Source organism: Pan paniscus, chromosome 15 (assembly GCF_029289425.2).
Source record: "Pan paniscus chromosome 15, NHGRI_mPanPan1-v2.0_pri, whole genome shotgun sequence".
Classification (NCBI taxonomy): domain Eukaryota; kingdom Metazoa; phylum Chordata; class Mammalia; order Primates; family Hominidae; genus Pan; species Pan paniscus.
The window spans coordinates 46,220,800-46,243,416 of record NC_073264.2 but is presented as its reverse complement, the minus strand read 5'-3'; the positions used below and the strand labels follow the sequence as shown (position 1 = coordinate 46,243,416).

The following is a 22,617-nucleotide window of genomic DNA, read 5'->3' as shown; positions in this document are numbered from 1 at the left end:
CCGTTTACAAGATTAGTCATCTGTCTGAAATGGTGAGCAACCACAGCTGCAGACCTCAAGCTACTCAGATATCAAGCAATTCAAATTTATCATGTCATGACTTTCCCCTGCTTATTGGGAGCACTTCCAGCATCACTAGTGGCACTTCATATAGGTCTGATGGTGTCACTCAAGGTTTATGGTATTATAGTAAACCTGATGAAAAATACTTAAGAACCATCCATTTGCATATGTTGAACCATCCTTGCATCCCTGGGATAAATTCCACGTGGACATGACAAATAATCTTTTTTTTCTTTTTTTTGAGATGGAGTCTCGCTCTGTCATCCAGGCTGAAGTGCAGTGGCGTGATCTTGGTTCACTGCAAGCTCCACCTCCCGGGTTCATGCCATTCTCCTGCCTCAGCCTCCCAAGTAGCTGGGACTACAGGCACCTGCCACCACACCCGGCTAATTTTTTGTATTTTTAGTAGAGACGGGGTTTCACCATGTTAGCCAGGATGGTCTCGATCTCCTGACCTCGTGATCTGCCTGCCTCGGCCTCCCAAAGTGCTGCAATTACAGGTGTGAGCCACTGTGCCTGGCCGAATAATCTTTTTATACAAATTTGTTTCATGTTCCTAATATTTTGTTCTTTTTTATTAAGTAGTATTCCATGGTATATTTAGATTTTAAAGAAACTGCCAAACCTAGAGTGGCTGTACCATTTTATTTACATTCTCACCAGCTGTGTATGAGATGTAGTTTCTCTGTAATCTTGTCAGCATTTTGTATTGTCACTATTTTTTATTTTGGATGTTCTAATACTTGTGTGGTGATCATGGCCTTAACTTGCTATGCATTTCCCGGATGGCTAGTGATGTTGAACATCTTTTCACTTGCTTATTTGGCCAGTCACACATCCTCCCTTATTTGCCATCCGTATAGCCTCATGGTTTAAATATTTTTTCAGGTCTTTTGTCTATTTTTTTATTTGAGTTTTTTTTATGTTGAGCTTTGAGATTTCTTTACATATTCTAGATATGAGTTCTTTGTCAAATATGCGGTTTGAAAATATTTTTCCCAGTCTGTAGCTTGTCTCTTTATCTATTTTTTTTTAATTTTTTAAAATTTTTTGATACAGAGTCTCACTCTGCTGCCCAGGCTGCAGTGCAGTGGTACAATCCTGGCTCACTGCAACCTCCACCTCCTGGGTTCAAGCGATTCTCCTGCCTCAGCTTCCAGAGTAGCTGGGATTACAGGCACGCACCACCACACCCAGCTAATTTTTGTATTTTTAGTAGAGACGGGGTTTCACTATATTAGCCAGGATGGTCTTGAACTCCCAACCTCAGGTGATCTGCCCACCTTGGCAGATCAACCCCAAAGGGTTGAGATTATAGGATCATGCTTTTAGTGCCATATGTAAAACTTTTCACCAAGTCCTAAGATTTTCTCATGTTATCTTCTAAAAGTTTTACATTTAAGTTGTACATTTAACTCTACGATCCATTTTGAGTTAGTTTATTTATTATTATTTTCTTATTTTTATATTTTTTTCTTTATTTTATTTCTGGATCATCTCATGCCGAAGTATTGAGTTAGTTTTGTTAGCAGATGTGAGGCAGAAAAAGAAATAAAAGTCACAGATAAGGGAAAAGAAAGTCAATTTAATGGGACAGAATTTAATCACTAAAAATAATTTTAAAACCATTGAGAATAGAAAGTTTTATGATAATATTAAGTTTAAAAAACTGAATAACTAGGATTTCAGCATTACAAAAAAAGTATGGATGGAATCAGAAAACATGAAAAGAAAGTGAAAATAATTTGAGTGCCAAAGTAAGATTTCTTACCTACATGCTGACTCAGTGCCTGAACAACATTTGTAGCAGCCGCATAGATGCCTGGATTCTTGGAATTCAGATTGTTATCCACTATTGCTGGAATTAGCATGTTGATTATAGGAGATAAGTGGTCTCTAAGTAGAGGAATCATTTTGTGCATTGTTTCCAGAGCCACCAGATTTACTTTACTATTAGAATCATGAAGTCGAGATTTAAAAGCATCAAAAATCTGAAAATAAATTGGTAAATTATTTAAAGTAAAATGATTTTTATAGCTATTGTATTTATAAGTATCTTGGCATGTCATAATATTTCTCCTACTTTACTCAGTTTAAATATATACACAACATCCTATTTTGCCTGAACTTGGATAACAGGAACTTTATAAAAATTTGGGTACTAAATCTAAGTGTCAAATCTTCTTGTAACAAAAAGAGAAGGCCTCAAAAATCACCCCAAAAGACATCCTAATAAAGGCCGAAAAATGTGGCTCAGTAGGCAGATGACTGACTGACTGACTGTAAATATGATAAACATCTTGTTTTCTGGAAGATGGAGGTTAGCTTAGCTAACTCTAAGAACTTAGAAAAGTTTCTGTTTTTATCTCTTTTCACACTAGAAGTAGACTTGTAAGTTTTACTGTGGAGATTTAACCTAGTTTCAGTTTAGGTTTATTATGAAAATTTTAGATGCAATTTCAGAGTTAAATTTGTATTATTATCTCTTAACCTGAAAACTTTTAACAATAATTCCTTGCTCTTCAGAATCCTTAACTTTCATAAACTCAAGATATAATAAAGTGAATGCTAAACAATCCTTTAGTCATGTCAGGTGAGTGAAGAGCTACTCTATGAGCTGAGACTATTCACTAATAATTTCTAATACTTATTTATTATTTTTCATGTTAAGAATAATCTTCCCAAGAGATTTATTTTTACTCAATAGATATCAGAAAATATAACTTTCTGGCTCCCATGACATGGTAATATGGTTCTTTTCTTCAGAAAACTGAGACAATACCATGAGAAGTAAAGAGTACTTATGGTATGTTTGCCAAGTATAATGCACATTACACAAATTTAAAATGAAATTTAATTAATAAATTACTAATAGAATTAACTGAACTAAATTCTGATCAAGCAAAAATAATCTATGCACTGACATGATGAATATTTATTAATATTTCCCTTTCTTTTGCTTATTGTCTTCCTAAAGATAGGTACACAGGAGCCAGTATATAGAGATTTCTAACCCACATATGGAAAGTTTTATTATCTGTTCTAAAGCAATATCAAGTCTCTTATCTGTCTTTGCTTTTTAAAAATATGTATTGATTAATTCAACATATATTTACTAGATGCCAGGTTCTGAGAGCTCTGAGAATATAGCAGTTTCAAGGAGCTTACCATCTTGTGGCAGGATTCAGACTAATAAATAGCTATCCTCTTACTTTGTTTCAGTGACTTTGAGTTGTTCTAGTATGCTTTTAACCTAGCAAAACCTAGAAAATCCATTCTTTTCACTAAGCTTATTTTAACACTTGAGAATTATATATATATATATGATATGTATATAAGTAATTTATTAGTTACATTCCATTTTAAATTTGTGTAATTTGTATATAGATATAGAGAGAAGGTATATAAAACACTAAGATTTAGGGCAATGTTTTAAACTGATAAACTTCATTTGACATAGATTTCAAATGAAAATAAATTTTTATTTTCTTTTTGGTAGAGACAGGGTCTTGCTATGTTGCCCAGGCTGGGCTTGAACTTTGAACTCCTAGCCTCAAGAGATCCTTCTACCTTGGCTTCCCAAAGTGCTTGGATTACAGGCGTGAGCCACCATACCCACCTTAAAATTAATTTTGACAAGTCCTTACCTTCACAATGTTTCCAACAACAAGGTCTTGATTATTTTCTGTATCTGATAAAAGCTGCTTAATCCCATTAATACGATCACGAAAGTCTTTTGCATTTAATAAGCCAGTTATGAGTTTAAGGTACTCAGCACTTTCTAAGGAATTACGAGGGACTGATTTTCTGGTGACTTCACGAACTTCAGTTACAGCTCTAAAGTGAAAGAAAGGTGAAGGTAATTTCATTTGTACTTTCCTATAAAAACTATTATACAAACATAATTTAAAAATCTCATTATGCATTCATTTTCCAAAATGCATAAAATGCAAAAAACTGTGACTAACCCATAGCCACAGTATCTCTCTTGGGGGTCCCCAGGATCTCCCCTGGATTTGGATATTTGCTAGGAAGACTCGTAAGAGTTAGCCTATACTTTTACTCATGGCTAAAATTTATTACAGCAGAAGGATACCAAACAAAATCAGCTGAGGGAACAGGTGCACAAGTCAAAGACCAGAGGAAACCAGATCTAAGCTTTTAAGAGTCCTTTCCCAGTAGAGTCGCACAGAACACAATTCCTTCACAATGAGTTATGACAACATATGTGAAATGTTGTCTACCAAGTAAGCTTATTAGAGGCCTCATGTCTAGAGTTTTCACTGGGAGCTGGTAATGTAGGGACTGTCTGCCTAGGACATACCAAAATTCCAGACTCCCAGAAGGAAACCAGGCCTCCACCATAAACCATATTGTTTGCCCAAACAATTTAGGCGCAGTAAACTATCTTATCAGTTAGGGCATAGTGGGAGTCCTCTTGAAATCCTAGTTTCCCATGTCAGCGAAGAGCTAACCTTGCAAGCAGCCTTTTTTAGGGATAGCAGTCTCAGGACTGCAATGTTAACTTTTTTCTGAACAGCTTCCTTGCCCGTTGAGATCTAGATAAATTACCTTGAACCTCTTTCAAAAAACTCATCCTCCAGAGAAGATTAAGTGAACCACTCTTATGAGGAATAATTGAAATCTTTCCAAAACCTAAGTTCCCAGATGTCAACCAATGGGCAATCTCTCTAAGCAGGCCTTTCTAAGAATAGCAGTCTTGGGCCCTGTTATGTTAACTCTTTCCTGCAAAGTATCCGTGAGAACACTCATGGGACAACGAGAAACTAGAGACCAGCAGGAATTATTATGGCAATGACAGTATTCATAGCATAATATTTTTCATGGCTATAAAGGGGTAACTCAATGTGGTAGATCCAGCTTGTCCATCCCATGGTCTGCAGGTCGCATGTGGCCCAGGACAGCTTTAAATGCAGCCTAACACAAATTCATAAATTTTCTTAAAACATTATGAGATTTTTGTGTATATGTGAATGTTTTTTCTTTTGTTTTTTTTGTTTGTTTGTTTGTTTTTTTGTTTTTTTGTTTTTAGCTCATCAGCCATCATTAGTGTTGGTGTATTTTATGTGTGGCCAAGACAATTCTTCTTCCAATGTGGCAAGGGAAGCAAAAGATTGGACACCCCTGTTTAGATGATCATACTTTTGAAACTAAAGAGTCATGCAAAGTGACAGGTAGGTTGGTTGGTCAATCTGTCTGTCTATCTATTTTAGATGCAGAGTCTCACTCTATCTTTCTATCTATTTTATTTTTTTAATTTTTAATTTATTTTTGAGAAAGAGTCTCACTTTGTCACCCAGGCTGCAGTGCAGTGGCATGATCTTGGCTCACTGCAAGTAAGCTCAATGTAAGTATATTGTAAGGTTCTTACGTTATACTTAAAGTGGTCTAATACTATTTGAAAGTATACTGTGAGACAGTAAAGATGCACATTATAATATTATAAAGTCTAGATCAACCACTTTAAAAAAGGAACAAAAAGATACAGCTAATGAAGGAAATACATGAAATACCAAAATGCACACACACGCACTCACACCCCCTACCTCTCAATCAATCTTATACCAAGCACAAAAAGAAGAAAAAGAAACAGAAAATATAAGACAAATAGAAAAACACTATCAAAATGAGAGGCTTAAATTCAACCATGCGAATAACTACTTTAAACCTAAATGGTCAAATACCCTGATTAAAAAGCAGAGACTGTTACATTGGTAATAAGACAAGACTCCAACCTGGGCAACAAATTGAGACCTCATCTGTACAAAAAATACAAAAAACTAGCTGAGTGACAGGGTAGGGGTGGCATGGGCTTGTAGTCCCAGGTACTCGGGAGGCTAAGGTGGGAGGACACTTGAGCCCTGGGAGGTCGAGGCTGCAGTGAGCCATGATCACGTCATTGCACTCCAGCCTGGATGACAGAGCAAGACCCTGCCCTCAAAAAAGACAAGACTGAGTCACGTACTGCCTAGAAAAATGCTCTTTAAAAAGACAAAAGCTGGGCATGGTGGCTTACACCTATAATCCCAGCACTTTGGAAGACCGAGGCTGGAGGATTACTTGAGCCCAGGAGTCAACACCAGCCTGGGCAACATAGCAAGACCCCATCTCTTTTTATTAAAAATTAATAAAAAATATATTTTTTAATTAAGAAGACATACCAGGAAATACAAGCAAAAACCACAATGCATTAAAGAAAAATTATTTTCACCCTTGTTAAAATGGTAAGAAAGACTTTATTCAAGAGGGATCATGACTACTACAATAAGGGAGAACAACTGTTCTTAACTCTGACTATAGTAAAGACAGATAGGGATTTATGGCCCACAACCAGAGTGGGGGGTGGGGGTCAGTGGATAGAAAATTACTAAGAGGAGACATTAAAAAGTAGGAAGTTTCTTGCAAAACTGGCCTAATAAGATGTGTGCTAAAGGAAGGCCAAAGACTTATACATCAAAGGTGGTGGGGGTGAGGAACTTGATCAGATATCAAGGGTGATAACATATCAAAGGAAGGAGAGATGAGCTAGCAGGATACCTTGCTAAGACTGGGTTAGGCAGGTCAAGGACAGGGCCCAAGGTCAAGGCCGAATTGAAAATAGGGCTCAGAGAAGCAAGTCTACAGTTTGGTCCAGAAGAATCTTTGTCGGGCCAGAAGCCAGTGGCTCACGCCTGTAATCCCAGCACTTTGGGAGGCCGAGGTGGGTGGATCACAAGGTCAAGAGATGGAGACCATCCTGGCCAACATCGTGAAACCCTGTCTCTACTGAAAATACAAAAATTAGCTGGACATGGTGGCACGTGCCTATAGTCCCAGCTACTCGGGAGGCTGAGGCAGGAGAACTGCTTGAACCTGGGAGGCAGAGGTTGCAGTGAGATCACGCCACTGTACTCCACCTTGGGCAACAGTGCGAGACTCTGTCTCCAAAAAAAAAAAAAAAAAACTTTGTCAAATGAGATACTAGTTTATAGCCACTGAAATAATCACAAGTATTGGTAAGGATGTGAAAAAATTGAACCCTTTTACACTACTGGTGAGATGTAAAATGGTGGCACTTTGGAAAAACTTTCTGCTGGTTCTTCAAAAGATTAAACATAGAGTTATCATATGATCCAGCAATTCCACTCCTACACATCCAAGAGAACTGAAAACATATGTCCACAACAAAACCAAACTGATGAATGGATAAACAATGTGTGCTATATCCATATACGGATGAATGGAATAGTATTTGCCCATAAAAAGGAATGAAGTATTGATAAATGCTATAACATGGAAGAGCCCTTGACATTTTGATTAAAAAAAAATGGATAAGCCTTAATATAAACGTAAGTATAAGAAGCCAGTCACAAAAGACCACATATCATATGATTTCCTTTATATGAAATGTCCAGAATAAGCAAATCCATAGAAACAGAAGACAAACTGCCTAGGGCTGGGGAAGGGAAGATTGTTGAGAAATGGGGCATGACTGCTAATAAGTATGAGATTTCTTTTAAGGTGACAACAATATTCTAAAATTATGATGGCAGTTACACAACTCAATGAATATACTCATGCTCCTCGATTTGCAATGGAGTTACATCCCAATAAACCCACTGTATGTTGAAAATATTTTAAGTCAAAAATGCATTCAATACATCTAACCTACTGAACATCATAGCTTAGTCTAGCCTACCTTAAACGTGTTCAGAATACTTACATTATCCTATACTGGGGCAAATAATCTACCACAAAGCCGATTTTATAATGCATAATTTATTGAATATTATACTGAAAGTGAAAAACAGAATGATTGTATGAATACTCAAAGTACAGTTTCTACTGTACTAAATGCATACTGCTTTTGCACCATTGTAAGGTTGAAAAATCGTAAGTTGAACGATCCTAAGTTGGACACCATGTGTACTAAAAAACATTGAATTGCATGTCTTAAATAGATGAATTACATAGTAGGTGAATTACGTCTCCGTAACACTGTAATTTAAAGAAAGACATACCATGCAAATCTTCTATCAAAAGAAAACTAAAATAGTCTACTAACATAGACTTCAGGACAAAGAATATTACCAGCGATAAAGGTACTTAATAATGACAAAAGGACCAATTTATCAGAAATCACAACTATCCTCAATGTATTTAAACGTAATCACAGTGGATCAAAATACATGAAGCAAAAAGTGATACAACAGAAAGCATAAATAAATCCACAAATACAATGGGGATGTCAATACTCCTATCTCAGCAATTGACAGAACAAGTAGAAAAAAACCAGTAAGATTATAGAACACTTGAATAATAACCGACTTACCCTAACTGACATTTTATAGAATACTAAATTCAACAAGAGCAGAATGTACATTCTTTCAAGTAGACATAAAATAGTCAGTAATATAGAACACATGCTGGGCCATAAAACAAGTCTCAAGAAGTTTAAAAGAACTAGAATCCTATGGAGCATGTTCAATGACAGAGCAGAACTAAATTTAAAATCATTAACAAAACGATATTTAGAAAATCTCCAAATATTTGAAAATTAAACACACTTCTAAATAGCACCTGTATTAAAGAAGAAACCACAAGGGATTATTCAGCATTATCCCAATACCAAATCCAAAGACATTCTAAGACAAGGAAACTAAAGACCTCATGATTATAGACACAAAAATACTTAAATAATTTTAGTAAATAAAACCCAGTAATATATTAAAAATATGACACATCATCATCACCAAGTGGGGTTAATCCAAGGAATACAAGTTATCATTTTTAATAACATAATTCACAATAGTAACAAAATAAACAAAAAATATAATTATCTTAATAGATGCTGGAAGGGCATTTGAGAAAAATTCAATACTCATTCATGATTAAAAACTCACAAACTAGAAGGAAACTTCATTAATTTGATAAAGAGCTTTCTATGAAACCTACAGCTAATATCATACACAGTGGTGAAATGCTAAACATTTTGTCCCAAAGATCAGGAATAAGGTAAAGATGTCTGTTATTACTTCTATTTAACATTATATTTGATATTCTAACCAGTACAATATTAAGGTAGGAAAAATAAATTAGATGCATACAGATTTGAAAGGAGGAAATGAAATACAAGAAGATCCTGGAGAATCATTTGCTGACAGAAAGTAAATGGATGGGGCATGTTGTAAAAGCACAGCAGCCAACCCGAGGGAGCTCCTAAAGCTAGAACCATTTGAAGAGGGAAATAATGGCAGTATTCGATTGATTATACCCCACAGAATAAAATAGAAATCCATTAGTCTTCACGAATATAAATGAATATTTGCATAAATAAACATATGAAGGAAATGGAACAGTTTTTCTGTAAAGAAAAAAATCAACCAATGAATATAGAAGAAATCAAGAAAATAGATCATTATTAGGCAAAAAACCATGTACTAATTGCTGTAGGCAAAATCTCTCAGTGGTGGATAAAATTAGTGGGCATATGTATGATGAGAAATAGGATATTTACACAGTCTCAAAGTTTCCAAAGATATCTATTAACTATAAATGGAAAAATAGTACAGTGCCTAGCAGAAACCACCATAAGCTAATGATCAAAGTTATCAGTAGTAAGACATAACAACATCATGTACCTTGTGATGTAATACAGTGAGAAGGGTACAACATCACTTCTGTGGTGTTCTTGCATAACTTCTTTTAATTGTGAGAAAATATCAGATAAACCCAACTTGAGAAATATCTATGAAATAACTTAAGTGTTTAGAAAAGGCCTCCCACACAGTATGCTCTGAATAGATGTTAAGAAAGCATTTTTTAATGGGTTCCAAAAAACATTTTTTGACCAAGATATCTGATCCAGGATCTTATGAGATTATATAATATCAAGGTAGAAAAATTACCAATTCTTATTTAGTAGGTCTGGAAGGAGAATAACATTTTGCATTTCTGGCTGGGTGTGGTGGCTCATGTCTGTAATCCTAGCACTTCTGGAGGCCAAGGTGGGTGGATCACCTGAGGTCAGGGGTTCAAGACCAGTCTGGCCAACATGGTGAAATCCTGTCTCTACTAAAAATACAAAAATTAGCGGGGTGTGGTGGCACACGCCTGTAGTCCCGGCTACTTAGGAGGCCAAGGCAGGAGAATCACTGGAACCCAAAAGGCGGAGGTTGCAGTGAGCCAAGATCCTGCCACTGCACTCCAGTCTGGGTGACAGAGTAAGACTCCATCTCAAAAAAAAAAAAAAAAAGGCCAGGTGCAGTGTCTCATGCCTGTAATCCCAGCACTTTGGGAGGCTGAGATGGGCAGATCACAAGGTCAGGAGATCGAGACCATCCTGGCTTACACGGTGAAACCCCGTCTCTACTAAAAATACAAAAAAAAAAAATTAGCTGGTTGTGGTGGCGGGTGCCTGTAGTTCCAGCTACTCGGGAGGCTGGGAAAGGCGAATGGCATGAACCTGGGAGGCGGAGCTTGCAGTGAGCCGAGATCACGCCACTGCACTCCAGCCTGGGCGACAGAGCGAGACTCCATCTCAAAAAAAAAAAAAAAATTGCATTTCTAAAAAGCTCCTAGGTGATGTCAATGTGGCTGTTTTGTGGGCTGTACTTAAAATATCAAGGTCCCAAAGCATATATTTTCACATACATCTTTATTTTTTATGTCATTAGTTTATGAAATATTTCAAAGATAAACAAATACAGAAAATATGAGAGATACCTATGTATACTATGAATATGATGTATTCGTATAATTTTTCAATAGTGTTTGTTTTTTGTTTTGTTTTGTTTTGTTTTTTTGAGACAGTCTCGCTCTGTCGCCCAGGTTGGAGTGCAATGGAGCAATCTCAGCTCACTGCAACTTCCGCCTCTGCCTCCTGGGTTCAAAGGATTCTCCTTGCCTCAGCCTCCCGAGTAGCTGGGATTACAGGCGTGCGCCATCACGTCCAGCTAATATTTTGTATTTTTAGTAGAAACGGGGTTTCTCCATGTTGCCTAGGCTGGTCTTGAACTTCTGAGCTCAGGCAATCCATCCACCTCAGCCTCCCAAAGTGCTAGGATTACAGGTGCATACCACTGCACCCAGCCAATAGTGTTTAAAATATATTTAAAGCCAGATGTGGTGGCTCATGCTTGTAATCTCAGCAGTTTGGAAAGCTAACGTGGGAGGATCCCTGAAGCCCAGGAGTTTGAGTCCATCCTGGGCAACATATTAGCCAGGCATGGTGGTGTGCACCTGTGGTCCCAGGTACTCCAGTGGCTAAAACAGGATTGCTTGAACCCAGGAGGTCGAGGCTGTGGTGAGATGTGATCACACCACTGCACTCCAGACCTTGTCTCAAAATGAAGTAAAATAAAATAAAAATAAAATATATTTAAAAACAGAACAAAGAGGTCATAGTAATAATTTTGAAATAAGCAAATGTTAATAGACTTTGTCATCACTATACTGGCCCTATAAGAAATACCCAAATGGGCCCTAAACATGGAAACAAAGGTCGATATTTGCTATCATAAGAACATAAGAAAGTATAAAACTCATAGGTCATATAAAGCAATCATATAAAGGAGGAAGAGAAAGGAATCAAATGGCAACATGACAAAATTCCACCAAACCACAAAAACAAACAGAGAAAAAGAAAGAAACAAATAATTTATAAAACAGGGAGATAACACTTAACAATATGACAGGAACAAAATCTCACATATCAGTATTAACCTTGAATGCAAATGGATTAAATGCTCTACTTAAAAGTTACAGATTGGCAAACTGGATAAAAAACATGATCCAACTATATGCTGCTTATAAAAAACTCACTCTAGCTGAAAAGACACATAGACTAAAATTAAAGGGGTAGAAAAAGATATTCTAGGCTGGGCATGGTGGCTCACGCCTGTAATCCAAGCACTTTGGGAGGCCAACGCAGATGGATCATGAGGTCAGGAGTTTAAGACCAGCCTGGCCAACATAGTGAAACCCCGTCTCTACTAAAAGTACAAAAATTAGCCGGGCATGATGGTGTGTGCCTATAGTCCCAGCTACTAGGGATGCTGAGGCAGGAGAATCCCTTGAACCTGGGAGGGGGAGGTTGCAGTGAACTGAGATCGTGCCATTGCACTCCAGCTTGGGCAATTGTGTGAGACACTGTCTCAGAAAAAAAAAAAAAAAGATACTCTACATAAATGGAAGCCAAAAGTGATCAGGTGTAGCTATGTTTACATCAGATAACACAACCTTCAAATCAAAAACAGTAAAAAAAAGACAAAGAAGGGATGATAATGATAAGGGATGAATTCAGCAAGAAGCTATAACAATCCCAAATATATATGCACCCAACACTGGATCACCCAGATTCATAAAACAAATATTTACTAGACCTAAAGAAAGAGACAGCAAAACAATCCTGTTTTGAGTGTGGACTTCAACATTCCACTCACAGTACTAGGCAGATTATTGAGACAGAAAATTAACAAAGAAACACTGAACTTAAATTGGACTTTAGACCAAATGGACTTAACAAACATTTACAGAACATTTGACCCCAAAACTGCAGAATATACATCTTTCTCATCAGCACATGGAACATTCTTCAACACAGACCATATATTAGGTCACATAATAAGTCCCAACAAATTTTTAAAAACTAAAATCAAATCAAGTATCTTCTTAGAGCACAACAGAATAAAACTAGAAATCAATACCAAGATGAAATTTAGGAACTATACAAATACATGGAAATTAAACAACATACTCCTGAACGACCACAGAGTCAATGACAAAAATTTAAAACATTTTTTGAAGTAAATGAAAAGGGAAACATAAAATACCGAAACCTGTGGGATACAGCAAAAGCAGTGTTAAGAGGGAAATTTATAGCATTAAATGCCTACATGAAAAAGTAGAAAGTACTTCGTGAGGCTGAGGCAGGAGGATTGCTTGAACCCAAGAATTTGAGGCTGCAGTGGGCTATGATGATGCCACTACACTTCACCCTAGGCAACAGAGTGAGACCCTGTCTCTATAAAAAAAAATAAACAACAAAAAAGTAAAAAGATCACAACTTAACATCACACTTCAAGGAACTAGAAAAACCATAATAAAACAAACCCCCAAGGTTAGCCAAACAAAATAAGTAACAAAGATCAGATGAGAACTAAATGAAATAACCCCCATACCCCCCAAGATTCATCAGTGGTTCTTCAAAAAGATAAAATTAATAAATTGCTAGCTAGCTTAAGACAGAAGATCCAAATAAACAAAATCAGAAAGGAGACATTAGGACTGATTCGACAGAATAAACAAGGGATCATCAGAGACTATTATGAGCAACTACATTTCAATTCCTGGAAACATACAACCTCCCAAGATTGAACTAGGAAGAAACAGAAATCCTGAACAGACCAGTGAGTAGTGAGAATGAATCAGTAAGCAAAAATACCCCACAGGACAAGATGGGTTCACAGTCGAATTCTACCAAATGTACAATAAACAAACAAACAAATAAATAAATAAATAAATAAATAAATAAAACAAAAACTTATACCAATCATCCTGAAACTTTCCAAAAATTGCAGAGGGGGAATCTGCCCTAAATTATTCTATGAGGCCAATATCACCCTGATACCAAAACAAGGCAAAGACACAACAAAAGACGAAAGCTACAGACTAACATCCCCTAAAAATATAGATGTAAAAATCCTCAACAAAATACTAGCAACAACAGCACGTCAACAAGATAAAATATCAGGATCAATTGGGTTTTATACCAGGGATGCAAGGATGGTTTAACACATGGAATTAAAAAAATATGATACATCACACAAACATAGCTAAGGACAAAAACCATATGATTATCTCAAAGGAAGCAGAAAAAGCATTTGATAAAATTCATCATCACTTCATGATAAAAATCCTCAACAAAATAGGCACAGAAGGAACATACCTCAACATAATAAAGGCCATATACAATAAACCCACAGCCAACATCATACTAAACAGGAAAAAGCTGAAAGCATTCCAAGAACTGGAAAAAGTCAAAGATGCCCACTTTCACCACTTCTATTCAACACAGTACTATAAGTCCTAGATAAAGTAATCATGCAAGAGAAAAAAATAAAAGGCACCCAACTGCAAAAGTCAAATTATCCCTGTTTGCTGATGATATGATCTTATATCTAGAAAACCCCAAAGACTCCACCAAAAGACTTAGATTTGATAAGCGAATTCAGTAAAATGTCAAGATACAAAATCAACTTAAAAAAATCAATAGCATTTCTATATACCAATAAGGAGTAAGCTGAGAAACAAATCAAGAAGGCAATCCCACTTATAATAACTAAAAAAGAAATAAAATACCTAGGAGTATATTTTTAACCAAGGAGGTAAAAGATCTCTACAAGGAAAACTAAAAAACGCTGACAAAAGTTGTAGATGACACAAACAAATGGAAAAACATCCCAGGTTCATGGATCAGAATAATTAAAACGACCATACTGCCAAAAGCAGTCTACAGTCTGAATGCAATCCCTATCAAAATACCAATATCATTTATCACAGACTTAGAAAAAACAATCCTAAAATTCGTGGCTCACTGAACCTTTTTTTGGAAGAAAAAAAAAAAAAAAGAGCCCAAGTAGCCAAAGCAATCTTTTTTTTTTTTTTTTTTTTTTTTTTGAGATGGAGTCTCACTCTGCCCAGGCTGGAATCCAATGGCGTGATCTCAGCTCACTGCAACCTCCGCCTCCTGGATTCAAGCAATTCTCCTGCCTCAGCCTCCCAAGTAGCTGGGATTACAGGCACCCTCCACCATGCCCGGCTAATTTTTTGTAGTTTTACTAGAGACGGGGTTTCACTACGTTGGCCAGGCTGGTCTTGAACTCCTGACCTCGTGATCCACCCGCCTCAGCATCCCAAAGTGCTGGGATTACAGGTGTGAGCCATGGCGCCCAGCCAGCCAAAGCAACCTTAAGCAAAACCAACAATGCTAGAGGCATCACATTACCTGGCTTCAAATTGCACGATAAGGCTATAAAACCCAAACAACATGGTACTGGTCTAAAAACAGATACATACATTAATGGAACAGAATAGAGAACCCAGAAATAAAGCCACATATCTACAACCAACTGATCTTTGACAAAGCTGACAAGAACATACATGGAGGAAAGAGCACTCTTTTCAATAAATGATGCTGAAAAAATTAGATTGCCATATGCAGAATGAAACAGTATCTCTCACCTTATATAAAAATCAACTAAATGGATTAAAGACTTAAATTTGGGACCTACATTTATAAAAATACAAGAAGAAAATCTAGGCAGTACTCTTCTGGACATTGGTCTATGTAAATAATTCATGACTAAGACCTCAAAATCACAGGTAACAAAAACCACCAGGCCCGGCTAATTTTTGTATTTTTTTGGTAGAGATAGGGTTTTGCCATGTTGCCCAGGCTGATCTCGAACTCCTGAGCTCAAACAATTCTGCCTGCCTCAGCCTCCCAAAGTGCTTGGATTACAGGTGTAAGCCACCACTTCTGGCCTTCCAAATCCTTGTAATGCTTTCATTTTCTAAAGGTTTTTTTTCCCCTTTAACCATAATTATGTATTACTTTACAATCGGGGGAAAAATAAAGGCTATAAATTTTTTAAAAATTAATTAGAGTTGTCCAAAATAGGCCTAACATCGACAAGTTCAATAACACTAAAGCATTGCTAATGTCCAGTGCAAATAAAAGCAAGTTGCTGTAAATATATAATTGCCTTATTAAATCTAATTACCTCAGACTTTCTGGATCCTAAGCAAACTTTTAAAACTCCATTAAATTTTGGCAAATACCCCTGGGGTAGTTTATGAAAACATCCAAATGAGACTACTATCACAAGGGAGTAATTTCTCTGATGAGGACTATTACATCATCTTACCTTTCAGCTGAATTGAAAGCATCTCTAGAAACAGATGATGATCTTGTATTTCCAACACTGCCAGTATGAGATCGTCTTCCTTTTGCTGAAGGAGTATCTAATGGTATCTCCCCCAAACCCTGCAAGTAAATATAAAACTAGTATAATACGAATTTTAAAACTACTAGTGAAATAATTTACACAATGTAATTTTCAAAGTAGGCATCATTGATTTTTTAAGATGGAAAGTATTTTAATAACCTGATATGCTTTAAAGAGTATGAGATACATAAAACACCTTGTAGTTAGCAGTAAATTAACAAAATACGTGACTAATGGGAAAATATATATTGACTTGTAAAAACGAGTTAAAAACTAAAAATTAATATGCTGTATTTTGGGCTGGGTGTGGTGGCTCACACCTGTAATCCCAGCACTTTGGGAGGCTGAGGCAGGTGGATCATCTGAGGTCAGGAGTTTGATACCAGCCTGGCCAACATGGGGAAACCCTGTCTCAACTAAAAGCACAAAAACTAGCTGGGCATGGTGGTGTAATCCTAGCTATTTGGGAGGCTGAGGCAGGAGAATTCCTTGAACCCAGAGGCAGAGGTTGCAGTGAGCTAAGATCGTGCCACTGCACTCCAGCCTGAGCGACAGAGCATGACTCTGTTTCAAAAAAAAAAAAAAATAATAATATGCTGTATTTCGTAACTACTCTTCTTAAAGCTTAAAATCTATGTAGAATATATGAACACAGTCCATAAACACTGAACACTGTTGTTCCTATGCAACATTAGGAGTGTGAGAATAAACATTTTGATGAGAACTACTTAAAACTTTTCCTGTACTGGAAAGACTCACAGATGCAATCTGCTTCATTTTAGTCAGATTATTTTTTTTTGCATGGTTATATTAATAAGTTCTGATATGAACTAAGCTGAAACCTTCAGGCTCAACGGGCAGAAAAAAATGCTCTAAAATGTCTATTGCTACATTATTTTTGTAATATTATTCCTTCACAAGTGAGTCCTTATCCCAAGGTCATCAGAGAGAAATGACATAAATTACAATAGAAAAATTTTACTTTATTAAATTAAACATATTTTTAAAATAATATGTAAATAGATTACTTTTCATATTTTATTTCACTTGGTATTCTCTCAGTCACTCATTTATCAGACATTACTGAATTCCCATTATCTACCAGGACAAATAAGACATGGCATGGCTGGGCGCATTGGCTCTCGCCTGTAATCCCAGCACTTTGGGAGGCCGAGTCAGGCGGATCACCTGAGGTCAGGAGTTCAAGACAAGCCTGGCCAACATGGTGAAACCCCGTCTCTACTAAAAAATACAAAAAATTAGTTGGGCGTGGTGGTGGGCGCCTGTAATCCCAGCTACTCGAGAGGCTGAGGCAGGAGAATCGCTTGAACCCAAGAGGTGGAGGTTGTAGTGAGCCGAGATCACACCACTGCACTCTAGCCTGGTGGCACAGCAAGACTCTGTCTCAAAAGAAAGAAGAAAAAAAAAAAAAAGACATTGCACTTACCCTCAAGGAGCTCCCTAAAAATGTTCTGCAGTGTGGTAATAGCTCTAATAGTGGGACATGCAAGGTAAATAAAGCAGGGACTAAACATGGTAAACATTATTATCCTCATTTTATAAAGTGAGAATTCTAGTTAGAGAAATGAAGAGGCATGTGTAAGTTACACAGTTGCTAACTGTTAGAGCTGCAATTCAAACCCATGTCTTGTTAACTCCAATAAGCCAAACTATATTCTAGCAAACACCAAGCTTCTGTGCAATAAACATTTACTTCCAAGGCTTCACAATATGTATGTCTACTTAGTATTGTAATTGTTGAAATGCTATTGCAGATATAGTCCAATAGTCCAAATGATTAACAGAGAAATAATCAAATAAATAATTATTCCTATCCTTTACCTGGATGTAAAAACAAGCTTTGCTTATAAAGCTGTTTATAAAACAAACTTTTCCCACATACCTTTTGCTGTAAGTTTCTAACAGAGTCCTTAATATATGGCAAATCTTTAGATGGGACATACTTTTCAAGCATTTTTTCAAAGTTAGGATGACACATCATGAAGAACAGCATCTTTCGACCATAATACCTGTGAGTATTTGAAAAACAGGTATATTACTTTTTAGACATTAATAAGCTCAGTTTCTGACCTTAGATGCATTGTTTCAATAGAAAAAAAACACCTATCAAACATCAAGATTACCATCCCTATATTAAATAACCATGAAAATATAGATATCCTAACTGTATAGGATACCCTAGAGGGTACAGATGGTCTCCGACTTAGAACGGTTTGACTTATAATTTTTCAACTTTATAATAGTGTGAAAGAGATATGATTCTGTGGAAACCATACTTTGAATTTTGACTTTTTCCATGGCTAGTCATATGCAGTATGACACTCTTTTAAGATGCTGGGCAGCAGCAGCGAGCCACAGCTCGCACTCAGCCATATGATCACCATACTCTACAATGTACTGTGTTGCCAGATGATTCTGTCCAAGCGTAGGCTAATGTAAGTGTTCTCAGTATGTTTAAGGTAAGGCTTGGCTACGTTATGATGTTTGGTAGGTTAGGTGTTTAAATGCACTTTTGGCTTATGATAATTCCTATTCATGATGGGTTTATTGGGATATAACCTCATTGTAAGTTAAGAAGCATCTGTGGCCAGGTACAGTGGCTCACGCCTGTAATGCCAGCACTTTGGGAGGCCAAGGCAGGTGGATCACAAGGTCAGGAGTTCGAGATCAGCCTGGCCAACATGATGAAACCCCGTCTCTCCTAAAAAAATACAAAAATTAGCCGGATGTGTTGGCGTGCTCAGGTAATCCCAGCTATTCAGGAGACTGAGGCAGGAAAATCATTTGAATCCAGGAGGTGGAGGTTGCAGTGAGCCGAGATCACACCATTGCACTCCAGCCTGGACAACAGAGTGAGACTGCGTCTCAAAAAAAAAAAAAAAAAAAAAAAGCATCTGTTGGGATGCTCCCATAATCCCCGTTTAAAGTCACTGTCTTCAAATCCTTCTGCCATGTGCCAGATGGAGAGACAAAAGCTTTGATTCTATTTTTCAGGCACCCCAAGGTCCATATCAATGCTGGCATTTGGGAGAATTGTGAAGTTTTCCTCCATCCTGGGCTCCTTGCCCATTGACCATTTGCTGTCCACCTAAGGGCCAGATGTTCTGGCCTGAGTCAACCCTCCCTAGGTCCTGTATTTCTCATTCTCTGTTTTTCCCTAGCCAAAACTTACCAGGGTTCTGATTCTTCAGAATCCTATTCTTTACTACCTAAAATACACCCAAGGTTAGTTGATAAAATTGTGACTGATATGTTAATACAGGTAATAATCTCAAAAACTAGGTTTTCTTATTTATATGAATTATAAAATAATCATCTTAGCATAATACTTTAAGCCCAATGATTCTAATGGTGGAAATTCAGATATCATGGAAGTGCATACTGGAGATATTTTAGCACACAGATGTCTTATACTACTTCAAAATAGTACCACACTATTCATCTTCAATGAGGCCGGGCCCTAAAATAAATCACAGTTACACTTTTACTCACAACTTGGAATATATGGCACAAAAAGAACCAGAGAAGAGGCTGGGCGTGGTGGCTCACACCTGTAATCCCAGCACTTTGGGAGGCCAAGGCAGGTGGATCACCTGAGGCCAGGAGTTAGAGACTAGCCTGGCCAACATGGTGAAACCCCGTGTCTACTAAAAATACAAAAATCAGCCAAGCATGGTGGCACATGCCTGTAATCCCAGCAACTTAGGAGGCTGAGGCATGAGAATCGCTTGAACCTGGGAGGTGGAGGTTGCAGTGAACTGAGATTGCACCACTGCCCTCTAGCCTGGGTGACAGAGTCTTGGGGGAAAAAAAAGGAACGAGAAAAAGGCAGGCTTTTGTGGGTTTTGTGGATTGGGGGGATACAGGATGATCTTAAGACCACCCGTCTTGACCAGGCGCAGTGGCTCACACCTATAATCCCAGCACTTTGAGAGGACAAGGTAGGTGGACTGCTTGAGCCCAAGAGTTCAAGACCAGCTTCAGCAACATGGCAACACCCCATCTCTACAAAAAATACAAAACTTAGCCAGGCATGGTGACACATGCCTGTAGTCCCAGCTACTCGGGAGGCTGAGGTGGGAGGATCACTTGAGCTCAGGAGGTGGAGGTAGCAGTGAGCCGAGATTATACCACTGTACTCCAGCCTGGGCTAAAGAGCAAGACCCTGTCTCCAAAAAGAAAAAGATCACATATCTCAACGTGACCCCTTCAAATGTAATGAAATTGCAGGAAGAGAAGTGATGTCAGAGAATAAATATTACCTTTCTCCACAACCAGAATAAGGTCTATATCCAGATAAGTAGCTCCTAATCAGTTATATTTCCAAGGGCAATTCTAATGTTTAGCCTGGAATGTTAAGGACTCTAGGTCTATTACAGGGGGCCCAATGATATGAGAAAGGCTAAAACAAACAAGTCAGCAGAGACCAGGGACACAAAATGTGAGAAATACAAAACTCGAAAATTAATTGTAACCATTTTATAATTTTATAACTTTAAATAAGAATCTAAGAAATGACAAAATGGGCTAGAAAGAATTACTATGCCATCAAGGAAAGGTTAAGTAAAGAAGCACATGAGATGGCCATTAAGAAATCTTTTTTTTTTTTTAACAAGGTGATAGAGAGGGAGAAAAGAACATCTTTTATTCCTAACTAGCCTATCATGATCTAACCCTCTTGAATTTTTTTGAACATTAACGTGAGATGCAGAACTTTAAAATGGTTCCCCAAAGATGTCCTGCTCCAATCCCTAAAATTTGTGAATATAATAAGATATCACTCCCAAGATTATGTTATATCATATAGCACAGTTAACCTTAAAGTAATGACATGATCTGGTGGAATTAATCTAATCAAATGAGCCCTTAAAAGAAGAGAACTTTCTGGCCGGGTGCGGTGGCTCACACCTATAATCCCAGCACTTTGGGAGGCCGAGGCAGGTGGATCACAAGGTCAGGAGATCGAGGTGATCCTGGCTAACACGGTGAAACCCCATCTCTACCAAAAATACAAAAAATTAGCCGGGTGTGGTGGCAGGCGCTTGTAGTCCCAGCTACTCAGGAGGCTGAGGCAGAATCGCTTGAACCCGGAAGGCGGAGCTTGCAGTGAGCCGAGATGGCGCCACTGCACTTCAACCTGGGTGACAGAGCAAGACTCTGTCTCCAAAAAAAAAAAGCAGAGCGCTTTCTGTGACTGGTACAAAAAGAGGAAGTCTGAAAGATCCTATGAAGGGGAGCTCAACATGTTATTGCTGGCTTAAAAACAGAGGAGGGTTGCATGCAAAGAAATGTGAGTGGTGTTAAGGAGCTGAGCAAGGACCCTCACTGACAGCCAGCAAGGAAATGCAGACCTCAGTCTTTTTTTTTTTGAGAAGTTTGTCTCTGTCCTGGGCTACTTACCCATTGACCATTTGCTGTCAACCTACTGGGCGGATGTTCTGGCCTGAGTCAACCCTCTGTCTCACTCTGTCACCCAGGTTGGAATGCAATAGTGTGATCTCGACTCACTGCAACCTCCACTTCCTAGGTTCAAGCAATTCTCCTGCTTCAGCCTCCTGAGTAGCTGGGATTATAGGCACACGCCACCACGCCCAGCTAATTTTTGTATTTTTAATAGAGACGGGGTTTCATCATGTTGTTTAGGCTGGTCTTGAACTCCTGACCTCAGGTGATCCACCCGCCTCCAACTCCCAAAGTGCTGGGATTATAGGTGTGAGCCACCACGCCCAGCTGACCTCAGTCTTATAACCACAAGGAATTGAATTTGGCAAAGCCCAGCACTGCTATCACCCTGATTTTGGCCTTCTGAAACCATAGGCAGTGAACTGAGGTGAGCCATGCCAGACTTCTGACCTAAAGAACTCTAAGCCAAAAAATGTGGTTGCCTTAAGCTCCTACATTTGTGTTAAACTTTACACAGCAATGAAAAACTAATATATTTAGTTTCTGTATTATCTTTAGATATAATGAGTTCCATGATATTAACTCCAGATACCTAAAGTAATGAACATCTTTGTCTTAAAATAATAAACATTTTATATACTTCTTTACTTTAATCTTTATGACTCAGATTCTTTTAAAAAATTATCCTTTTTTTTTTTTTTTTTTGAGATGGAGTCTTGCTCTGTCTCTAGGCTGGAGTGCAGTGGCTGAAGAGATTCTCCTGCCTCAGCCTCCCGAGTAGCTGGAACTACAGGCGCATGCCGCCATGCCCGGCTAATTTTTGTATTTTTAGTAGAGATGGGGTTTCACCATGTTGGCCAGAATGGTCTCAATCTCTTGATCTTGTGAGCCGCCCGCCTCAGCCTCCCAAAGTGCTGGGATTACAGGTGTAAGCCACCACAACCAGCCGTTTTTTTTTTTTTTTTTTTTGAGATGGAGTCTCGCTCTGTTTCTCAGGCTGGAGTGCAGTGGCACAATCTCAGCTCACTGCAACCTCTGCCTCCCAGGTTGGTGTGATTCTCCTGCTTCAGCCTCCTAGGTAGCTGGGATTACAGGCATGTGCCACCATGCCTGGCTAATT

General features: G+C 37.9%; 1 protein-coding gene across 5 annotated transcripts in view; it reads right to left on the bottom strand.

Moving 5' to 3' along the window:
• Nucleotides 1-22,617, bottom strand: part of TOGARAM1 (TOG array regulator of axonemal microtubules 1) — a 112,283-nt gene that overhangs the window by 3,942 nt on the left and 85,724 nt on the right. For 4 of the 5 annotated variants that reach the window (XM_008957131.4, XM_008957132.4, XM_008957133.4 and 1 more), the window contains 4 exons: nucleotides 17,977-18,103; nucleotides 15,993-16,111; nucleotides 3,711-3,900; nucleotides 1,835-2,054 (listed from right to left, as the gene is read on the bottom strand). In XM_008957131.4, coding sequence (XP_008955379.3) covers nucleotides 1,835-2,054; nucleotides 3,711-3,900; nucleotides 15,993-16,111; nucleotides 17,977-18,103 — 656 coding nt within the window. The remainder of the gene's footprint in view (nucleotides 1-1,834; nucleotides 2,055-3,710; nucleotides 3,901-15,992; nucleotides 16,112-17,976; nucleotides 18,104-22,617) is intronic. The other variant, XM_034937500.3, reaches the window with a different exon arrangement.